The 22,714-nt window shown below is 39.7% G+C and overlaps 1 protein-coding gene across 1 annotated transcript; it reads right to left on the reverse strand.

The window, feature by feature from the left end:
* Positions 1–1,979: 1,979 nt before the first annotated feature.
* IVNS1ABP (influenza virus NS1A binding protein) lies at positions 1,980–21,899 on the reverse strand. The gene is made up of 15 exons (XM_084636828.1): positions 21,688–21,899; positions 15,351–15,599; positions 13,634–13,760; positions 13,146–13,315; positions 12,987–13,062; positions 12,065–12,238; positions 11,066–11,191; positions 9,525–9,632; positions 6,435–6,564; positions 5,662–5,886; positions 5,338–5,459; positions 4,350–4,476; positions 4,135–4,266; positions 3,782–3,955; positions 1,980–3,366 (listed from the first exon to the last, which is right to left on the reverse strand). Exons 3-15 carry the CDS (start codon positions 13,742–13,744, stop codon positions 3,113–3,115), a joined length of 1,929 nt encoding a protein of 642 aa, XP_084492954.1. The 5' UTR covers positions 13,745–13,760; positions 15,351–15,599; positions 21,688–21,899; the 3' UTR covers positions 1,980–3,112.
* Positions 21,900–22,714: the final 815 nt, after the last annotated feature.

Consider the following 22,714-nt stretch of genomic DNA (forward strand, 5'->3'; position numbering starts at 1 on the left):
TCTAGTCTTTTTTTTCTCTGTGCTGTTTAATTTACACTTGAATCTATTTCCTGAATTAAATGTTCCCCCCCCCCCCCCGACTCAGCTAGTAACAGGAGTCCACCAGCAGCATTAATTGTTGGCATTCGTGTTAAATCTCATCTTCCAGAGAAGAACACTTAGCATGCATCAACTATTTAGACCACTAATTTAAAAGTGCAAAAAATAAAGCGTGTTTTTGTATAGTATAGAAGACCGCCCTATAAACACCTCCCTTCTATCACAAACAAAGCAAGAAAACGGTGTGGTGTGAAACAGAGGTTCAAGACCAAATCTACAAAAGCTATTGTGCTCAAACACCTTTAAGTACAAGCCTGAGGGAAAAATTTTTTTGGTCTGCCTAAAACATGACAGGCAAAATGGAGGAAAAAAGAGATTTCACCACTTTAGAAAGATAGTTCAGTGATCAATTTAGTAACACTCAGACCAGTACATACAGCAAAGGGCTGAGAATTTCCTGTCCTTAAGCAAAGAAGGTGTAGGTAAGATCTTAGTGTTTCTTATTAGGTGTACGAGTTAAACAGGTACTAACAAGTAAACTGCTTACACACACACACACCTTTTCAACCTACCTTTATCTATAAGGGAACTTTTCTACTGCTGGGCACCTTCAAATGATTTCCCTTGCTGCTGTTCAAGTTGCACACATTGCTGTTGGAATGTAATTATAACCAGACTGTTTCCTGAAACAGTTCACAGCTATTCAGTTTCTCTAGAGCTAGTTACAATACTTCTGCCCTTTAACACTACCTATTTGCTTGTACAGAGACCAGAGATACCTGTAAAACTGTTTCACTGATTTTTTTAACAGCTTTATTGGAAGTATAACTCCTTAATAAATAGGGCTGTTCAAAATAGCACAATCTTCACTTTATGTAGATGCAAATGGGTCCAATCACTTATAGAAAAGAGCAGGATGAGATTTTATTTGGGTCTTGATAAAATCTGGCAAGCAAATTCTACCACCTTAGCGGGGAAAGGTTTCTTTTGTTCATATTCTTATATACTATTCTATGCACTGAATTCACAAATGTCTCAGAAGCTGTTACAGTACAGGCTCTGAGTTGCAGAAAAATAATTGTTTTTAAAAATACCTTGCTGCCCTATTCTGATTGTTGTAATGTGTACCCAATATGCTTGGGGTAAAAAATTCAGGATTGTTCATGACATACTGTCAATGATGTTGTCCTCAAACACTGACCATTTCATTCTTCAAAGCAGCAGTAGTGTGTCAGGAATGCATCACAGCATGTATTTTACATATACATACTTTTTTTCCCCAGGCCTGCTAAAAGTTAGAGAGCTCTCAGTAATTTTCTGACCAGTTACTAAAACTGATTTAATATGGATGAAGGTCTGTCATTAGCCAACAATACCTAAGCAATGTTCAGTTCATGGGCATTATGACATTTGGGTCCACCTCTCAAATATCCCACCATAGTTAGTTCTAGTGTGTGGAGTATCATTGCTGTACAGACTTGGAAAGGAGTAAGATTGACAAAAGCTGGGGGGTGCTCACTGTGGAACATTAGACCTAAGCCTAGGCTAATTTAGTTGTATGGATCAGAACTTTAACTGAAGTTTTTCTGACTACATTTTACTTAGATTTGGAAGTGCTATGCTTTAGAATAATGCTGAATGAGCCACATTAAGTTCAGTATTAACCAATTGTAGAAAACCTGGTCAGTCATTTTGCTGTGAGAAAAATATATAAATAAAAATAGTAAATGAAACAATGAACTCACTACTGTGGCACTTCTGGGTACTGCTGATGGCTAATTTGGCTGCTGAGGCCTGAATATCACTGCTCTAGCAAATCCTAAACTTTTGCTTTTAGTGGGTAGGTTCACTTCCATTTGTGTTGCATGATGATTTATCTTTTAAATAAAGAGCTTGTTAGTGACCTGTGAACAAAGCCACAACTACAACATTGATAGTAATTCTGTGGTGCAAGGATTTCCTGAAAGGTACCTTTTAATGTGTTTCCATCAGCAGCAAGCATTAAGTGCTAAGTTTGGCACCAAGAAAGTTAGATGTGCAGCACTACACATTAGACAGACACCAAGTCATCCCAACCAACACTTTTACATATGAATAGAGAAAATGAATCAAACCATAATACTGAGTGCTTATGAAACAAATTAAGTACTATTCATATTATAGCACATTTGTCAGCTTGCACTACTAGAAAAATAAATACCATTTTAAGAAGTGTTTATCACCCACTAGTAATATTCTAAAACCATGAACACTTCAGGCTTTATAAATATTAGCTCAACCCTTGTAATAAAACTGCTGTACAGAAAGCACCTTCAACAGGTGTCAAAATATTGGGAGCTAAAATGATTTTTAAATAAAAATTCAGTTATGTTCAGAAACACCATTCAAATTTAATGATCAGTGTTGCATACTAAAGTACAATACTGTAGCAGAGGCAAAAGCTTAGATGCTCATGTACAGTGGTAAATTAAATATCCCACTCCATCTCTATGAACGCCAAGATTGTCTCTCTGCCTCAATAACTATCTGCCACTTTCACTTCAACAGGTAATATTCTGCTGAGTATATAAAAAGTTATAAAAAGACAATCATAAAAGGTTAAGTAGTGGCAGGCATGTCAACTTTAATAAAAAAAGCATTGTATATGTTAAATAAGGCTTCTTGTTACAGACTGTTCCAGTTACTGGGGTGTGGGGGAGCCTGAAAAACCAACTGTCTATAACCAAAAACCCTATTCTTCCTGCCCCAAACACACATTCTAAGGGAAAAAATGTGCAAATTGGCAAAACAAACACTGGGGGGGGAAGCTCTTGAAATGATATGCCCAATCAGTTCTTAGTTTCTCTTGCAATATTATCAGTTTCCAAAATTTAAGTAACAAAATCCAAAAATACACAACACCCTTCATCTTTCCAAAAAAAGTATATACAGCACATTAATAGTATGCAATATGCAAAAGCTTTGTGTTGCTGTTGGCAACTTCTATACCCTCCCCTCCCCTACTGACATGTACCTCTACTAAAACACAATTACATCACTAAGCCTGTTAGTTTGCCAGGGGCACTTAAAGTGGTTAAAATTTGTAAGTTTTTGTATATGGGCTCCATTCATTTGACTCTGGGTTGTAGATTTCAACTGTATTCAGGAATTCATTGCCATCAAATCCTCCAACTGCATAAATGGTGTTTGCCACAGCTGCAATACCAGCATTGCTTCTTGGAGTAGTCATGTTTCCCATCATCTTCCATTCATTTTTAGCAGGGTCATACATCTCCACACAACTGACAGCACGAGAACCATCAAAGCCTCCACCAACAAAGAGTTTTCCTATTTAAAAGGGAATGATAAAAGTTTAACCTCTTATGTTCCATAAGCCTCTACTTCATGAGCCTCTACTTGTGTACATTTGTGAAAAATAAATTATTAAATTAAGTCAACATGAAGGGAGGTTGAAATCTAGGAAAAGGGGTTTTGTGTACTCCCAATACCACCAAACTACTTGTGCTCTCTTGGTTACCAACACCGGTTTTCTGTACTTATTTCAGAATTACTTCCATAACAGTTTCCCATTAGTGTTCGAATGTTGTTTATCTAGATAACGGATGCTGATGATTTCACTAGATACAACTTCCATTGTCTGAAGTCCTTTATAAAAATCAAGCCCAGGAAGCATGTGGAATGTCGTCGTGTCCCCCCCGCCCGCCAATCCTTTGCTTAACTGGCTGAAAGATTCAAAACTTACCATCATGAACAGCCACTCCAGCTCCACGCCTAGCCACATTCATAGGTGCAATCAGAGTCCAGGTGTCATTCTCTGAATTGTAACGCTCTACACTGTTCAGACAATTCCAGGACTCTGCTCCTCCAATTATATATAAATATCCATTTAGCTCACATACTGCAGACTGATGTCTACCTACAAATCAGAAGCCATCAGTTATATCCAGACCCCAAAAAACCACAAACCCATCACTCCTAAGACTTTAGCAACACAGACTTGCTAGTGCATGGCAGCTACCTTTTTTATTAGAAATAAAATATGCACATAGGCAGCAACATTAAAATTCTCCTTTAAAAATAGCGCAACAAACTTACGAATGTTAAGTGGAGCACAGCTTGTCCAAGATTTTGTTATAGGATCAAACACATCACAATTTTTCAGTCCCTTCCGCCCATAAGGATCTGAGCCACCAACAACGTACAGCTTACCATTCAAAGCACATACTCCTGTTTGTATATAAATAAAAGTGATTATCATCTAATAAATTAGTAAGGAACTAAACAGCCACAGTCAACAAAACAGCCATTACCTGCATTGCAACGACTGGTTCTCAGTTCTGGAACAGGAGTCCAGTCATCTATTTCTGGATCATACATTTCCCCACAACTCAAGTCATCAGAGTGGCCATTTGATCCCCCTACAACATACAGCTGTCCCTAAGTGGAAGAAAAAACAACCACTATTTCACATGTGAATTGAAATTAATTCTGTTCCATAGCAATTCATTGGTATTAATTACAATTACTCAACTGCTAGCAACAGAAATTGCAAGGGGAAGTCCCGATGTACAAGAACAATTAAGTTATCAGTTAAATATGACGTAGTTTACCGCGAACCTGTATGTTTCTTTTAAGGATTGACAAATCCAGCTTTTCAAGATACAACCCCAGAGATGTAACCAGATACCAAACAAGACTAGTGTATCAGCATTTATTACTGAAACTTAAGTTACATTTTAAGAAAAACGGTCTTTCTGCATTGTCAGGGATCTCTGCATCTGTAATTGAACAATATCTTTATCATTGCTGAACAACCTCCTCAAAGGCTGGAGCTACCAAGGAGGACACTGCAAATGAAGAAAAATGTGAATGCTTGACAGAACTATTTCCAGAAGTCTCTAGGGTCAGCTCTCCTCAGCACAGCATGTTCTAATGGACACAGTTTAAACCCCTCTATTTAATTATTAGTTAAACCGAGAAAGTGTTTTCTTCACTAATTCCCATACAAGCAAATAAAATCCCTCCTGGCCAAACCTATAGAATTGGCTGCTTTTGAATACTGAAACACTAACTGTCCCACTTGGCAGATGGGGCATGAAATCATAATATCCTCTGCATAGCTGCAATATTTCTTTTTGAAACACTATCCTAGAAATTCTGAATACCTTTGAGTGGATTTGTGGACATTTTAGATCTAAATCTGTTTATCCCATCCTTACTTTCTCTCACAAAATCCAAATAATCTACATGGGCATTTATACATCACAAGAAAATGCTTTTTTTTTAATCTGCACATACCATTAGAACTGCCATCTGGAATCGGGCTCTTGGTGTTCTCATAGGTGCGATAAAAGTCCAACGGTCCTTTCGTGGATCATAGCACTCTACCGTGCGCAGACATTCCTCTCTGTTATAACCACCTAACAGTAAGCCACAAGAAATCACATGCAAGGAGTTTATTGGGAATCAAAGTAAGTCTTAAACATTGTTTACTAGCTTCATTAAAGTTAGCATAGAATCTATGAACCTTGTTCAGATCACTGTGTTATGGAAGGTACTGTATATTAGACATGGTTCAATCCATACAAGTTTGGGCTTTAATTATTTTAATGGTATTTTTACCTGCAGCTATTAGCTTGCCATTAAGTTCCGCTGTTCCCAACCCAGATCGAGCATACTGCATTGGAGACAGGGGCTTTTCTATAAGGTCATCTGGTTGAATCTCAAAACTCATGCTCTTCAGCAGTCGTGGAGTACTAGTTGGAGAGCTCTGAGGGCTGTTACGCCCATGAAGAAAAATCACACAGAACACACCATCCAAAACAGCAAGACACAGGTAGGTATTACCTGAAAAACAATTTTTAAAAACTTTTCTATATATTTAAAATAACTAGTGGCTTCCAAATATAAGCCTATACTTAACCCTAACAAGTCTGGAGATTCTAAAATATTAATACAGTTGAGATTTACAGACTCCAAATTCACTCCAGTTATACAGACGCACTGTATCAGACAACTCAATTAAGATTCTACCTAAAAAAACCCATAAATCAATCTGAAAACATTTTAGGCGGAAGTCTCTCCCCCCCCCCAAGCACAAAATAACTTCTGTTCATGGTTCACTCGTAAATAATGCACTTGTCCACCTTCCTCACAATTCACCAAAATGTTCCATCCTTGGCCTCAAAATATCTGGGCTTTGATCTCAGCTGTGCTACAGACCTGAGTGACTGTGGGCAATTCACTTTATCTGCTTCTCTACCTGTAAAATGGGGACAATACTTCCCTATCCCATAGGGGTATTGAAGGAAATTCATTAATGTATGGAAGGTGCTCAGATGCTATGATTATGTGCAACAGGGAAAACCCTAAACAAAAAAAATGTAGACACTTACTTGAAGTCTTTTCGGAGGCAACAATTTTCCATTCATGTTTAGGACTCTGTACAGTAGCATTTGGAGAAGAAAAGCTTCCAGAGGAACTGCTACTTATCTGCTTGTGATCGTTCTCACGTGGTTGCTTTTTCTGCAAAATCAAAAGGCAGCTACAGAACCCTAGCCAGAGACCACACCTTGATCTACCTTTACTTCTCTAAACTAATCCACACAACTGAGGAAAATGCTTGATCGTTTCCACCTCTGCAAAGCATCATTTATAGCACACCTAAATTTTAAATAGAATTGCTTACATAATTAAAACACCTAAGTTGATTTACTCCCACCTTAGTATTTATTTCATCTCATACCACTACCTGAGCCTCTATCACAGACTCAGCCTTATAAATCATATGCCTCTGAACTCCTTTTTAGAAGTCAAGCATGCACTTTCACTAGACAAAGTGTTCTCACACTTCCTGTATCTTCCAGATTAAAAAACAAAAAACCCCCAAACAAACCCACATTCTTTGCCAGGCTTAATAAAATGGAAGTATGCATTTTCAAACACTCTCAGAATTTGGGCTAAGCCTACAATGCCCATTTCTGATTGGTTTTTAATAGATTCCTATTCCTCAGATTAGAGGCCCTTTCACACAGCACAGTCAACCTGTGGAACCCATTGCCTGGGGATGTTGCGATGACCAAAACTATAATGGGGTTCAAAAAAGAATTAGATAAGATAATGGAGGACAGGTTCATCAATGGTTATTAGCCAAGATGGTCAGGGACACAGGCCTATGCTCTGGATGGCCTTAAGGCACCGGCTGCTAGATGCTGGGACTGGACGACAGGGATGGATCACTCAATAACTGGCTTGTTCTGTTCATTCCTTCTGAAGCATCTGGCATTGGCCACTGTTGGAAGACAGGATACTGGACCAGGTGGACCACTGGTCTGACCCAATATGGCTATTCTTGTGTTTTCATCTAAAATTAAGTGTTTGTGATTTGGCTTCCAGTTGTCTTTATGATCCTGTTTAGTGATTTCTCTGATCTTACTTTTCTTATGCTAATACTTTGCAAGGAAGGGTTATTTTCTTGAGTCTCATCCCGAGTATAGTTTATTCAGTATTTCACTTTATAAGCTATTTATTTTTCAGACTTAACAGATATGGAGGAAAAAAACTTATTTCAGATCACATCACTGACAATGTTTGAAGTAGAAGCCAGGTAAAGAGCAAAAGTCCAACATTTATCAATTCTATTAATTCAGTGTAACAATGTTCTAAAACCCCACAGGTGAAATTTACACCTGTGCGGACCCTTGAACTGTATGGTTTTTCATATTAAGAAAAGGTAGCCAGATTTGTAAAATACTAGCTCCCAATCTAAGATTATCCATAAGCTTTTCCACCAAGAATTTCCCATACTCTGCACTGAACCATATATATATCACATGGCAAGGCTCTGTCATCTGCCAACATTCTTTTACTTTACGTTGTAACAGACCAACTACCCAACAAGTTATATGTTTCTGAGGAGACCAAACAATGTATTTGTTTTTGTATCTCAACTAAAACGGGTCTGGTCTTCTTTCCCACCTCCCCATTATGGTGAAACTATTTCAGTTTCAAGTATTAAATCCCACCAAGGCATTTTTTACAGCTTTTTGTATACATACATGGATGTCCCTTAAATTATTTGAAAAAAGGATATTTAAAGATTGAATTAAATCCTCCATGATAGTGTATCTAAAAATTATTGCTGTACACAATTTAAACATATTTGCCCTAGTTTCTGCAAATATGAAAAAAAAAAAAAATCAGAGTTAAGTTTACTTTGGTCCTTGGCTTCCAAGTATGAGAACTGCCAATAGATATTTGATCTACTGAGTCGGAACAAAATTAATCCAATAGAATCATTAAATACCACTGAGGTAAACGGGGTTTATTTACTCAACTCTTCTCTTTACAGATTTTCATTTTTAAAATCCATGCTCTATGCAACCATAAATGTATTTTTAAAGTTTACTAAAAAAAAACTTTACCAAAACCAGATTGCTTCTGTCTGCAATTCTCATTCCTATGACTTCAGAAATCAAAGTAAAATTGCATTTAAACTCAATATATGAGAACTAGAGGCAGTTCAAATTTGGACACAGTAACTCTTATTTGGGTCTATCAGCCCATCCATTTCTTTTTAAGTTCCTTTCTTGAACTAGTTAAAAAGTTTGGCGGGTGAGAAGATAGAAGTGGGAAGATTCATGAACTTGGCATTTATAAAATCAAGGACTAACCACAATAGCTGAAGACAAATGAACATGCTTTCCTGCGCAACTCTTCCAATATACCTCTGCTCTGGCTTTCAACCTCTCTAACTATTCCATACTTCTGCTTCTTGCTCAAACTAATAATTGTGCAAAGTTGTCTATTTTTTCAAGGATGTGAACAAATAAGAACTAAGATTAAATCACCAAATTCAATTTAACTTGTGACTTATGCCTGAATTTAAACACAGATGAAAGTTGAATAGCTATTACATCACTCTTCTGGCTCTACAATCAAAAGAATTTACTGCCTCCTTTGCAAGTCCATGCTTACACATAGTTAGATTTTGCGCAGAGAAATTTCTCTAGAATTCCTTTAATGCCTGGCTCCTCTTGCATTCAGTCTGCACCCTCTTGTTTTTATCCAATTAACTTTTTCAGTCATGGCATCCACATCTTCTAATCCATATGAACTGTGTAAATTAGACACTCCCACACCCTTCTCAAGCTATTAATATTAAATTTGATTTTTCTAATATTTCTATTATAGCATCTCTTGTACTTGCCTCCCTCTTCTGTATCTTTTCAGTTCTTTGATAATCTGGGTTTTGTTTTTAAAAACACACATTTAGCACTGAAATTAGTACGGTTAACAACAAGATGAAGCAAGTGAACCGCCAATACCAACACAGAAGCTGTTTCTGCAAAATGTTTTCCTATCTGCATTAATCATCGAGATACTGCTTCTTCCCTTTACTATAGTACACAAGATTTTAGGTGTGCTATAAATTGCTCTAACCAAATTTGTACCTGATGAAACCTCAGACCATGTGCACTTTGTACCTGCACAAACTGAATGTGGTCATCATCACTGCCATACACCTCAGCCTGTCCATCTAGTAGATTTCCATCAAGCAGCTTGTGATCAGCTGAGTAGTACAACGTTTGAACCTGCAAAACAGGAACAGAATACCCATGTGGCTGCTGTCTCCATAGCTACTTAACAACAGGCAGATTTACACAAACTCCAGAAGGTCCTCTGCAGCACAGCTTGTCATGTCGTCTCATCTTAATCTAGTAGAATGGCAAAATTAAAAGGAAGCAGACGTCATGGTGAAAGTCTTCAAATATCGGCTGAACGATCCTTGATTTATCAGCTTGAAAGAAATCTTCATTTTTCAAGGACTTCTATTATTTACCAGTACAGTAACTAATATATATCACAAGTACAATGTACATTATCTTTCAGAATAAATTATACAAATCCACAATCTCATGCAAGCACTCGTTATTCCCTGCAAACAAGTTTTCTGAATTGCAAACACAATGCTTTCTGTGGCCCCCACAAAAAAAGGGGAGGTGGAGGGGGCATGTGAAGCCAAAGATTGGATTCTAAAAAGGAAAGTAAGGAATTGGAAGAGGGGATCAAAAATGTAAGTTCTGGAGAAAATGTTGCCCATGATTTGTTACCAAATGCAATACATTAATCAAGGACACCTGAGTTGCAAATGGGAAAATCAGAGCATTTTAAAAAATAACTATTGAAAGGGGAAACATACATGTGAGAATATATTTGACAGTATAAACATGTACTTTTGCCTATACAAAAGTATTCTGATTATCTACCTTGCCTGGAATAACAAACTGGAAAGATTTTATGATGAGCAACAGGTTTTGTGAAACTTCATTTTTCCAAGCAAGTTAAAAATTTAGAATTCAAAAAATGCAGATATTAAAAAAATTGCCCACAGTGTAACTGTTCTAGCGGTATTCATGAGTAAAGCCATTAAACAACACACAAAACATTAAAAATAAGATATCCTGTAAAGGAGTAAGTAAACACCATTAAATCATCATCATCGTTCTCTGCCCACAGCGGATTTTCTTAGGAGAACTGGGGCAGGACTGCTGCTTCATTACGTGTCAATACACTTGAGGTTTCTTCTTGGTTCTTCAGCCTTGGTATCCTAGTTTTGTTAATAAACCTATGGGGAGATAAATCAATGGGGAGGAACAACCATTAGAAGCTTTTACCTACTTCTCACTAACAAGCAAAAAAACCTGTGGAAGAAAACATTTAAGAATCTACAGCAAGTTTCAGTACCACCTCCCCATTTCCAAAGCAAAGTTAAATGCACTTTGAAGTTGTTAAACAGCACACAGTGAGAAAACAAAAACAAAAAAGGAAAGCAGAAGACCAGACTGAACAGTTCATTCAGCTCACCTGGACACCCCCCCCGTTTCTCAGCTTATGGGTACCTATAGTAAAATTTAAATTCTTTAGGGTCATGGTTAAAAAAATAAAAGAAAAAAGGGATCATCTTTCATGTCACAGAAGTTTAATTTTTTTAAAACTATTTAATCCCATTTACTTAAAGACTAACCTCTTCCATTAGATCTTCCAGACTGTCTCCATTTTCCCAGATGCTGCGCTGCACCCAGTTGATTACCTTTGTGTATAATTTGCCATTGCTAGGCAAGCCAACATTGTCTTCAAGCATTACTTCAAGCTTGAGTTAAAAATAAGAATAGTTAGTGTCCATCTTACACTACTGCATACAAGTTATAAGTTTACAGCATGTCAGTATTTTACTGAAGTTAATTATTCCTAAAGAAATTAAAACACGACAGAATTTTCTAGCTCTGCATACTGAAAATGAATGCATATACTACTCTTTACCATTCCACCAATGGTCAGCCCCTAGCTGTTTTCCTACACCCTGGCAACAGAAATGATAATTTTACATCCTTTAATTTTGACTTAATATCTAAAGTCTTCTCAGAATAGAAGACCGCATGTATCATGCACAACCAAGTGTCATGGCACCAATGAATGTAATCTAATGAAGACTTCTAACAGAAAAATGTTATATAAAATGCTAGCATACGGTGTTAAACAATTTGAAAACTACTCTGCAAACTCAGCATGTGTGAAAAGAAAAGGAGTACTTGTGGCACCTTAGAGACTAACTAATTTATTTGAGCATGAGCTTTCGTGAGCTACAGCTCACTTCATCCGATGTGTTTCACACGGCTGTTACTCTGAAGCATGTGTGAAATGTTTCCACCATTGAAAAAGGAACCAGCGATTTTTACTGTTTACCTTACTATGGCTATTAGCCAGTATGTGCAGTGGCAGTGTCCCTAGCCTGTTTCCCAGAAGTGGGAATGAGCAACAGTGAATGGATCACTTGATGATCACCTGTTCTGTTCATTCCATCTGGGGCATCTGGCATTGGCCACTATCAAAAGACAGGATACTGGGCTAGATGGACCTTTGGTCTGACCCAGTATGGCCGTTCTTATGTTCTATCCCTCCTACCTTAACTACCTAGGTTTATTTCGTTACAAGATTAAAGAAACAGCTTTAAATTGCTACTAACCTTTAACCGTGGAAGCTTGAGAAATTCCTCCTGTTCTGAAATCTGCAACAAATGTTCCTGAATGTAACCATCAATCTTGTTCAACAAACGTGAGTCTCCCATACAACTTGCAAAGTTCCGGTAAGAGATGCAGCTCTGAACGTCCATCTTAGAGAGCAAGTAATCACCACAAACCTTTAAAAAAAAATTGAGTAATATCCCAAATTTACTAGTAGCATATTACACTTTTATACATACATTTCTTTTTCAACATATGGCAAACACTTAATATGAAAGATACCATAGAAAGGGAGCACAGTAGAGTTATGATACAGATTTTCTGGTCAACTCTTTCAGAAAGGCAACATTTCAATCTCTAGTGGTTTTGTTAAATAAAATCTACCTGAGTACTTATGGCCTCCACATTATATTATCTAAGCACCTATCAAGGTTCATATTGTTTATTCTTAAATGAATTTGTAGCCTGTCTCCCCTATCGAATGTGTTGTTTACAAACAGACTGCCAACAACCAGGAATTTGAGAGTCAATGGGGATTATTCATATTCATATATGAGTTACAGTTTTTCAGGCCAAACTATGCCTTCTCTGCGAGCTCAGTGCCTTCAGTGGGCTTGCACGGATGTAACTGACTGGAATTAAGTCAACAGTTCTAGTGATAAAACACCAGTACAGAATCCGTTCCTGTTATCTTGGTTCGACAGCGTTAACAGGTGTGGAAGTCGTAAGCACCTTTCTGTCACTAAAAATCAGTACATATGATTTTGAGTACACAAAGAACAGACTGCCTGAGCGACAAGTAGTCATTTTAATCACTTTTCCACAGTATAATCTCACTTGAGTGTCCAGTTCACTTTAAATATAGTGTTTTCTCTGCCACTCAAAGGTTAATAATGGGACTGCTGTAGTAGCTGCAAATTATACCTGCTTGACTCTCTCCATCTTCAGCTTCTTTGCTGCAGAGTATACATCTTTTACTAGCTCTTTATCAGCTTTCAACCTATTAAAGAAATTTAGGTGTTATTCTAAAATAAATAATATTAATATTTATCTCTTATTACTTATTAGCAAAGTAATACTCACTGAGCGGTGTAGGCATAATTTAATAAGACTTCAACGGCTTGTGGATTGAGATCATCAAATTTAACATGAGAAACTCCATGAGAATCACTATCACTGTTGAAGATTTCAAACAGGTAGGGACTGCAGCAAGCTAGGACTGCTCTATGTGCCAACATCTCATGTCCACATACCTTTATTTTAAAAACATACATGAGAGGACAGTAAAAAATTAAGAATGTACATTACAAAAATGCAAAGTATTATGCAGTCTTGTTCATAACTATATATTAGAAAAATTATTTTATCAATATACTTTTTTTTCAATTTGCACCAGATGAATTAAACGGCTACATTTTCAACTAGCAATATATGGTTTTTAACTATATTTCTCTGAATTTATATCCCATGGAAAATCAGATTCTAAAGTCTTAAGAGTCACAGAATCAATGTATACAGACAACAAAGAGCACTGTTTAAATGTTGCACCCAGATGACACTTTGTAACCTACCTGAAGCCGAACATCACAGAACTGACCACTTTTACGCAAGGCATTTAATTTGGCAACAGATGATTCTATGAAGTTTTCATCTTCAAACATCAAATACCCATTAGGAATCATTTTGCTGTTGATTTGGCTGTCCAAAAAAAAAAAAAAAAAAGTAAGCTTCTTTCAATTTGTAAAGTTTACATACACAGCACCAAAGTGTATAAATTATTTCCTTATTACCAGCTCCTTCTTTCAAAATATATAGACGCTTTGTTTGATGTCAATAAAATAAAGAGCAGTGACCCATTTAAAACTAGACTGGACAAAATGCACTGGCAGGGGGAGGATAACAGCTCTTTTCCATCTCTAATTTCTATGATTCTAAGATTCGTGCTGTATGTTCCTCTGAACTAATTTCCCCTGGTTCTCTGGACTCCATGCCATGCATGGTTCATTAGGTCTGCACAATATAACCATTTCAGAGGTCAAAGAAAGCAAATTCATAGTTGAAAAGTGCCAGGACTTCAACCTTCTGTTTAAACTACTCTTAAGGCCTACTTTATATACAGTTTTCAACTGTACAAAAAAAATCTTTAAAAAGTTTAGCTTTATGTAATAACATTAGAATGAAACATCCTGAACAATTAGCAAACATATATTTAAAGGATCACTATCAAGTTAGAAGTCTTTTCTACCTGCAGTTTTACCTATTTATAAATAATGCCTATGGTCTGATCTACATAGCACCACAGTGCAAACTAGAGGAGAGTGATTTAATTTGTAGAGCTGTCTAACTGCCCTGTGTGGACTCTTCTGATATAAATGAAAAGGCACCTAGTGCACATTAATCTAGTCAGGTAACTTTTAGTTTGAGGCAGCAGGGTCTACACAGGCAGTTAATAATGCTCTACAGTTCATACTCTTGTAGTTTGCACTGTAGCATCATGTAGCGAAACCCTAAAATTATTATAACAGGAGAAATTATTTTTTCAAAGTTTACTTTGTGCATTTGACAGCAATTTATGAGTTGTCAGTTTCCCTGGACTCAGTCAAATCAGTCACTTCTGTTTGTGTGGGTCATTCACATAGTTATATAGGTGAAACAGAAAAGTGTGATTGCAAGAATTTCAAAAAAGGACAGGGAAACTCAGAGGCAGAATAGTACTTGAAGTGACAACTTATTTGATGAGTTTGACTAGACTTCAGATTTAAAGAAGCCTGTAGGATTGACAAGGAAAATGAGGATGTAACTTCAGAAGTGCCTAATGAAGATGTTAGACATGCATTTGAAAATCCCATACTATAAAGTTAGCCAAACAACTTTTCAGAAAAGAACATGAAGTATGCTATTTCTAATTTATTATTACAGAACAATTTGCATTTTTAGTTTGCAATTAAAGGCATGTAATTAGCATAAGATTTAATTTTTTTTAATATTTTAAGGTCAGACTGGAAACTAGAGTAAAGATTAGTACTAAGGAAGATAAACCTTATTAAAAAAAACTCTGTAAATCACAGATGTAAATCCAATTACTTCAGTCGTTTACTAGAGTAAATTACCACAAATAAACATACTAATGATAAGTTTCACTTAATTACAAGCTTCTTCCTTTGCATGCACTTTCATTTATAGTCAAATACTATGTTATGTCTGCCTATTACAGTAACAGAACAAAAATTTGCTAACTACAAATATATGTTTTATCTTATACACATTTAATTAACAGCATTAACTCACCTGCTAAATATAATGCTGTAAATTTATAACTGGGAAACCTTAAATAATCCAATAGTAATGGCGTGTTAAATCAGAGCACGTCACTTTAATATCTTCTTATATGAAGACAATTTGCTGAAGTGCAGGCAGACGGGTTGTGTCCTGTGAGCTGCAATGACTATTCCAAAACTAGCAGGCTTGCAAATGATGTAATCAAGTCCTTAAGAGCTATAGACATGAATTTCTTCTGTGATAATCATGCATCATAATCTGCAACAACCAAACAAAAGTTAATAATTAAATATAAAACAAAATAATTTCAGTATTTTATGTTTCAGATTAAGCAATTAATATCCCTTTCAAATCCAGGGCTAGAATGTTTAACTGTACAGTTAACTTCTCTCTATATAATCTATCCTCACAAATTTTGTTCCAAGTACTCTCTCACATTTTTTAATGGCGAACTCAATACATTCTCAGCTGGCAAAAAGTAATGGTCATAAAGTTTAAGGTCAAAAGGGACCACTAGAGCATTTCGTCTGACCTCCTGGCCACCACACGGAGCACCCACACACTAATTCCAACAACCAAAATTAGACCACAGCATTACAGCCCACAGGAGAGTAACAATTATGTGCCACAAGATGAATGAGGTAATATCTTCTATTGGACCAACTTCTGTTGGAGAGATACATGTTTCGAGCTTCGTGTCTCTAATATCCTGGGACTGACACAGCTACAACTACACTGCATACAATTATGTGCCACAGGAAGAGAACAGGATGGACCCAGGTTCACCAGCGTCCAAAGTGCCCACAATGGAAGGGAAATGATTAAGTGAGATATACCCACAAGATAATGCTGGCAAGTGACCATACACACATGCTGCAGAGGAAGAAACACCCCCAATTCCCCACCCCCAAGGTCACTGTTTTCTGATCTGGGGGAAAATTCCCTCCCTACACCATGATAGCGATCAGTGACCCTTTGATCATGCAAGAAAACCAGTCAGCCAAGCATCAGAGGAGGAATGCTTGGTGCTAACTCAGAGCCCTGGCCCTCCCTATCTAATGTCCCATCTTCAGCTGTGGCCATTCCCGATGCTTCAGAGGAAGATTTAAAAACAACAACTCCTCCTCCTCCACTTGGGGAAGGGGAAATACCTTCCTGACCCCTGCAGGCAGCTAGCTAAACCTTGAAGCATGAGCTTTTAGAAACATAAAATGTAAACCTGAAGTGAGCCCCAGCTGTTGAGCCCTAGCCGTTACCATCACAAGCAACCCCATCATACAATTACACTCAAATTTGTCCAGCTCTCTCTCAAAACTAATTCAGTTGTTTGCGCCAAGATTCCTATTAGAAGACTGTTCCAGAACTTCATTCCACTTTCTGACAGTGACAGAAATGCTGAATAATCAACTACAAAATGTCCCTTTAAGCTATATAGTTAAATAAAAAACTTAACTCTTTATTTAGAATCCTTTAACAATGAAACTGAAATTTAAATACAAATACAAGAGTAAATGTCTAAATTTGCAAGTCAACATTTCTCATATACATTGTATCATTTAGAAGGATAGACTTTTGAATTTCCACAACCAAAATGTTCATTTTAATTTAATATTTAAAATCAGACTTAAAGAAACACTCGACTGCTTTAAAAATATTATACTGAAATTATTTTGATACTGTTCTTAAAACAGTTTAAATAATTATATTTGTTGGGCATAGAAAGGAATTTGGAGAACTAGATGTCTTAATAGATTCATAGATATTAAGGTCAGAAGGGACCATTATGATCATCTAGTCTGACCTCCTGCACAAGGCAGGCCACAGAATCTCACCCCCCCCCCCCCACTCCTGCGAGATAGATAAGTAATCTTCAGTAATAAAATATAGTGTTATGCTTCTAGGTCTGTGGTTCAAATCTTGCCAAATTCTATAGTAACTGGTGTCTTATGTGAAACAAATTTGAGTCTTAATGCAGTTTCTACTGAAAAGGAGTTCACTGCATATAAACCACCATCATAAATGACATTAGTTGTAGAGGTGCCATAGACTGAATGGGTGAAGAGACATTACTTATTTTGTCCTGTAGAAAAGTAATGAGATACACCAACACGGTAATATGAATAAACCTGGACTGCATTTGCCTGTTGGGTTTTTTTTAATTTTATTTTATTTCTGGAATAAACTCTTCCAATCTTCACTGCTGTCAATCAGCTCTTTCCCTGAACACTACATTCCCTTAATATTGTGGGGAAAGCAAAAGAACATTGTTTTTTTGTGCCAGGCCCACATACTTGTGTTTGTAGGATTAAGACTCTAAATTTTAAAATTTGATAAAATCCTGTAGCAAAAATTTGATTTTATGATCAAATAAAAAGGAACTTAATTAACCCAATAAACCTTTTTAGTTGCAGCAGGCTTTCTTGCTTTTCATGTTCTATTTTGCAAGATATTTAGGTCACACTTATGTCTACTTGTAGTCCATTCATTATTTAGAAACCAGAATATAAAACCCGAAGTCTTCATGAATAGGTTTCCTTCCTGAGTTATCCTGAACTCTCTCACATTTTTTTATAATGATCAATAAATGCCACCTTTGTATGTCTGGATTTGTATTTGAGGTAAAGATAGTTTAAAAAAGGGACTAAATGTATTTAAGATATATCAACACACTCTAGACCAGAGAGTATAGTCCTATGTATGCAGCGCAACTTACTAAAGAGAGAGATCTTGGAATGGTCATTAAGGACTACAATGTCTTCAACAAAATGTAACAAGGAGGTGACATAACCACATAATCTTTAGTTGTAGTACCAAATGAAAAATGGGTCAGTGAATTTACTATAACATATTTGTTAGCTGAAAATATATCTCAAATTTCTATTTAATATGTTTTAAATTTTGTGTCACCTTTTCTTTCCTGAAAGTTTTAATTCTTTCCCAGATTAGGTCATTATGTCCGCCTTCTTGATGCACTTGCTTTCAGCATGCTTCTTTTTTCCTCTTTCCACCCTCCACATTTACTCCTGGGGGAATTTTGCGCCACTACACATGTGCAGAACTTATGTCCCGCACCGATTTCTTTACTTCCCCACAGAAAAATGACTTTCTAAAGGAGAGGCAAAGGAAAGTTACAAGAGCGGTCATACGACCCTCCCCAGCAGTATGTTTTGGGAGCCCAGGGCAGCCTGCAGAAAGGTAAATCACTGTGCGGCAGGTGTGGGACTGGGGAAGACCTGGATGGTGGCTCCTACCCTGCGCCAGGCTCAGCTGCTAGTCCCGGCTGAGCTGGGGAGGACAGGATTTTCTCTTCCCATGCACACACCCAGACCCCTTCATACCCAGAGCCTCCCGCCAAGCCTCACCCCCGCACACCCAGAACCCCCCCAACGAGCCCCACTCCCCCTGCACCTGAAGCACCCCAACAAGCTACCTACCGTATCCCCATCCTACCAAGATCCCACCAGCTGCACCTGGATCCCCACTCCACTGAGCCCCACTCCCCCAGCATCTGGACCCCCCCACCAAGCTCTATCCTCCCCACCCCACCCCCTGCTGAGCCCCAACTACCTTCACCTGGACCCCCCTGCAGAGTCCCATTACCTTTACACCCAGAATCCCTCAACAAGCTCCTATGCATCCAGATCCTCCCCACAGCTGAATCCCCCACCGACCCGCCCACACCCAGATTGCCCCACACAGAACTCTTTCAACTCACTCCAGGATCTCCACACTAAGCCCCTCCACACTTGGATCCTGCCTTGCTGAGCCTGCCTACCAATACCCAGTGCACCTAGCAAGAAGAGGCAGGGTCCTGGAGTGTTTCTGGGGCAGGCCTGGTCCTTGCACTGTGTCAGGGTTGGGTGCAGCCTCACCACGGGTCTGTGTCCCCCGGGGTGGGGTGGGGTGGGAGGGAGAAGAGATGGAGCTGCACAGTGATCTCCCACCTCTGTGCAGCCAGTGGCCTGTGCTCTCCAATGCCAGGCTGGAGCCTCCACATTTATTTGACAAATAAAATTTGCAGAATTTTAAAATACTCTGTGCAGAATTTTTAGTTTTTGGCACAGAATGCCCTCAGGAGTACACATTAGATACCATGTCCTCTAAACCTCTTCTGTATTTTCTGCCTCTCCTACTTCTCTCACACTTCTCTCTCTCTATTCCAATAATCACTCTCCCTTGACTTACCATACACCTACTCCCTCATTCATACTCACTCCCTTTTTTCACATGTAAAATTTCCCAGAACACTAAGAAGCTGAACACTGGCCAGATAAAAAGCCAAGTCACACACCCCCCTCAAGCTATTGGGAAAAGAAGCAGTCAAATTTGTCTTGCTTGCAGCAGCTCACCAATGCCATAATTTTCCATCGAGGATGCATATTGTGCTTCAAAATGTAAACTTATGACAGCTAATATAATCAACACAGTACTGTGTGTCTGGTGGCTTCATCTTTTGTAGCTCCCAGCTAGCAGGTGTCTGACATCTGAAGCCCACCCCCACTAGTAGCTGCTGGAAAGAACAGTTTTCTCGCACCACACTATCTCCCCCATCCACAAGCCCCCTGGCTACTGCAATTATTGAGGTGATGGTGTGTTTCCATATATCTACCATTCCACAGCCTATATTCAGGGTCTTCCATCCGAGTGAATAACTCCAGTGTTTGCCTCTGCTACCACTCAGCTTTTCCACACAGCATCAAGTTACAATTGCCCTGTTTCTTTTAAGTTTGTATTGCTGCTAAGTGAAACTGACAAAACTGGTCAGTTTTCACTTTACTGCACTTTGGGAAAATTATGAGAGGCAATTGAGACACTGGAACTTTGCAGACAATAGGTGAATATGCTTGTCTTTTCTCTAAAATTTCATTCTATTCCTACTAATGAGGCAACTCTGCTGATGGTAGCAACTGCAGAAAGCAGGAATGCAGACTAGCCACTGTTGTTTTATCTGCATCATCTACCACTTCTCAGAGCACCTACGGAGGACATGGAGATTAAGATACAGCAATGCATCCTCTCCACCAGCTTGGCAACCCCTTATAGGAAGTCAAAAAATATTTAAACACCTCCCTCATTTTTACATCAAACAAGTCAAAGTATCAAGCCTATATAATAAATTTGGGTATGTGTGTTTGCAGAGGTTGACAAACTACTTTACCGTGAAGGGAAAGTATGTGCAGGGAGTAGGGGAGCAAGCTTTCCTTTGCTTTACATTGTAATAAGATCTTCAATGTCTTATGAGCCTCTCTGGCCATGCCACCCTCCAGTAAGTCACTACCCACCAGCTGACACACTGGTTCACATTAGCCCTCTAGCCATGCTACCACCAGTAGAACTGAACTCTGGGAAATTTCAGACACAAGCCTAGTTTAGACAAGATTTCATGAAGACAGCACTGTTCATATTTTTAATATCATTGCAACCTTAAGTTGTTTTTTCAAATGCAAAACCTAAGATTCTAGAGAACTAATGGTACTCAGCTTCTACTTCTTCCAGCAAGCCCTTCAGAAATGGGACACAGGGATGAATGAGTTGCAACAAGGCATCACATTTTAAACGGCTGAATTTTAGGTGTGTGAATCTTTTTATCCGAAACCAGAAGACAGCCCACGGCACCTAAATCACTAGCCCCCACCTCCACCCGGCAAAAGAACTGTAGCCGTCTCCTTGTTCAACATGCATTATGCATCCAGCTCTGGATTGGCTAAAACGTCCACTCCCTTCGGAACAGCCGCCGTTCAATCCCTTGGGCTTGGCAACAGGAGCCCGCAACGTGGAGACAGGAACAAAAGAAACACCGGGGAGGGAGACTATCCACGTCCCTCTGCCACACTGCAGAGAGGGAGCGACACGACGTTCCCTGCAACCCCCACAGCTAGTGTGGCTTTAGCCGCATTGTTTCCTTTGTCAAGGAGAACTGGGGGAATGGGTCTGAGGATGGTGAGGAAGGCATCGCCCAGCCTCACAGTCACTATCCTTCTTTCCTCCCCCAGAAACTGACCCCCTAGCACGCGAAAACCATGTGCCCGTCTCCCCGAGAGCGGCAGTGACCCGGGACTCCCCCAGGCGGGAGGACGGCGGACGAGGCTCGCGCGCCAGGCCCCTGCTCCAGGCGGCGGGATCCGCCATTCGCGCGCGCGCGCGCCACGCTACAGGTGAAGAAGGGCGCCAGCCTGGGCGAAGCTGGGCAGCCCGCGCTACGACACGCGGTGCTCCAACATGGCGCCGCGCGCGGCCCGGCCATCAGACTCACACAGCCTTACGCGGCCCGAGAGGAAGAATCCGCCAGCCCAGCCTCATTGCCCCCCGGGCCTCCTCCCTCGCCCCCGGCCCTGGAGCCAGGTACCTGGTGTCTTTCAGCGCAGACGACACCGTTCATATTGAGAGCTTCCAGGCTGTGGACGAAGTCGGTTCGGAGACGCAGACCCAGCCCAGTACGGAGGCGGCTTCGGGGGTGTCCGCGGCGGCGAGAGGGACCGGGACGGGAGGCGACTCAGACCGGAGTGAGCGCGCGCACAGGCGGGGAAGGCGCCAAACTGCCGCCACCAGCCAGCTCCAGAGCCTGCGACTGCCCCCGTCCGCGCGCGGCGCCGCCGATGTTCACAGAGACACTCCGCCCCCGGAAGCCGAGTAGGGTTTGGAATCATTCCGCCGAGAAACGAGTCCCGTCTGACAGCTCAGCGTTAAGATCTCCCCCTCCCTCGTGTTGCAAAGTAGGGCAGCGGAAGGTGATTGAGCTGAGGGGAAGGGAAGCTACCGCGCGCTGCTACTGTCGCCGCCCAGAACTGGTTTCCTCCTGCTGCGGGCGGCTGGGCTGCATTTGCTGCCCATACCTGTTGCGCCGCCGCCGTTGTGCTGCAACGGGACACCGTGCTTTAGAACTACAGAGCCAAGTATAAGCGTTCGCAAACGTCCCAAAGGTAATGGCAATAACCTTCCTGCTGCACTGCAGAAAGAAGCCCACTGGGCCTAGAGCCACCACGACTATGCCCCATTGTGTAGCGTGCATAGGTGCTGGAACCGATGCTAAAGTGGTTTCCATCATATACAGGTTTTACAGTTTGGTTCAAAGACTCTGAGCACCCCCACTGTAAAAATTATTCCAGCAGCACCCCTGGTTGATTGCTAGCTAAACGTTGAGGATTATTAGTAGGGAGACGTTGTGATTTAGCCCCTCTTCCTCCCCTCTCGCATCTTAGCTTCTCCTGTTGATACACCAGTAAAGTGTACACTGTATGTCACCTCTCTGCTGTATACGAGGCCTTTCTTATTGGAGTTCAATCCTTATGTCCTGGAAAGCAAACCAGAAAGTCAGTACTAGGGCTAGGATTAGGAAAATCTCACATCTATGAGCTTGAGGGTTATCAGAGCGA

This window comes from Lepidochelys olivacea (genome assembly GCF_965140295.1).
Source record: "Lepidochelys olivacea isolate rLepOli2 genome assembly, chromosome: 8".
NCBI lineage: Eukaryota > Metazoa > Chordata > Testudines > Cheloniidae > Lepidochelys > Lepidochelys olivacea.

Excerpts from the sequence above, each read along its gene's own strand:
- IVNS1ABP (XM_084636828.1), bottom strand. The coding sequence starts at position 13,744 with ATGATTCCTAATGGGTATTTGATGTTTGAAGATGAAAACTTCATAGAA. Across the intron at positions 12,239-12,986 it reads AGATGGAGAGAGTCAAGCAG|GTTTGTGGTGATTACTTGCT; the intron begins GTATAATTTGCA and ends TTTTTTTTAAAG. Across the intron at positions 4,267-4,349 it reads AACCAGTCGTTGCAATGCAG|GAGTATGTGCTTTGAATGGT; the intron begins GTAATGGCTGTT and ends ATATACAAACAG.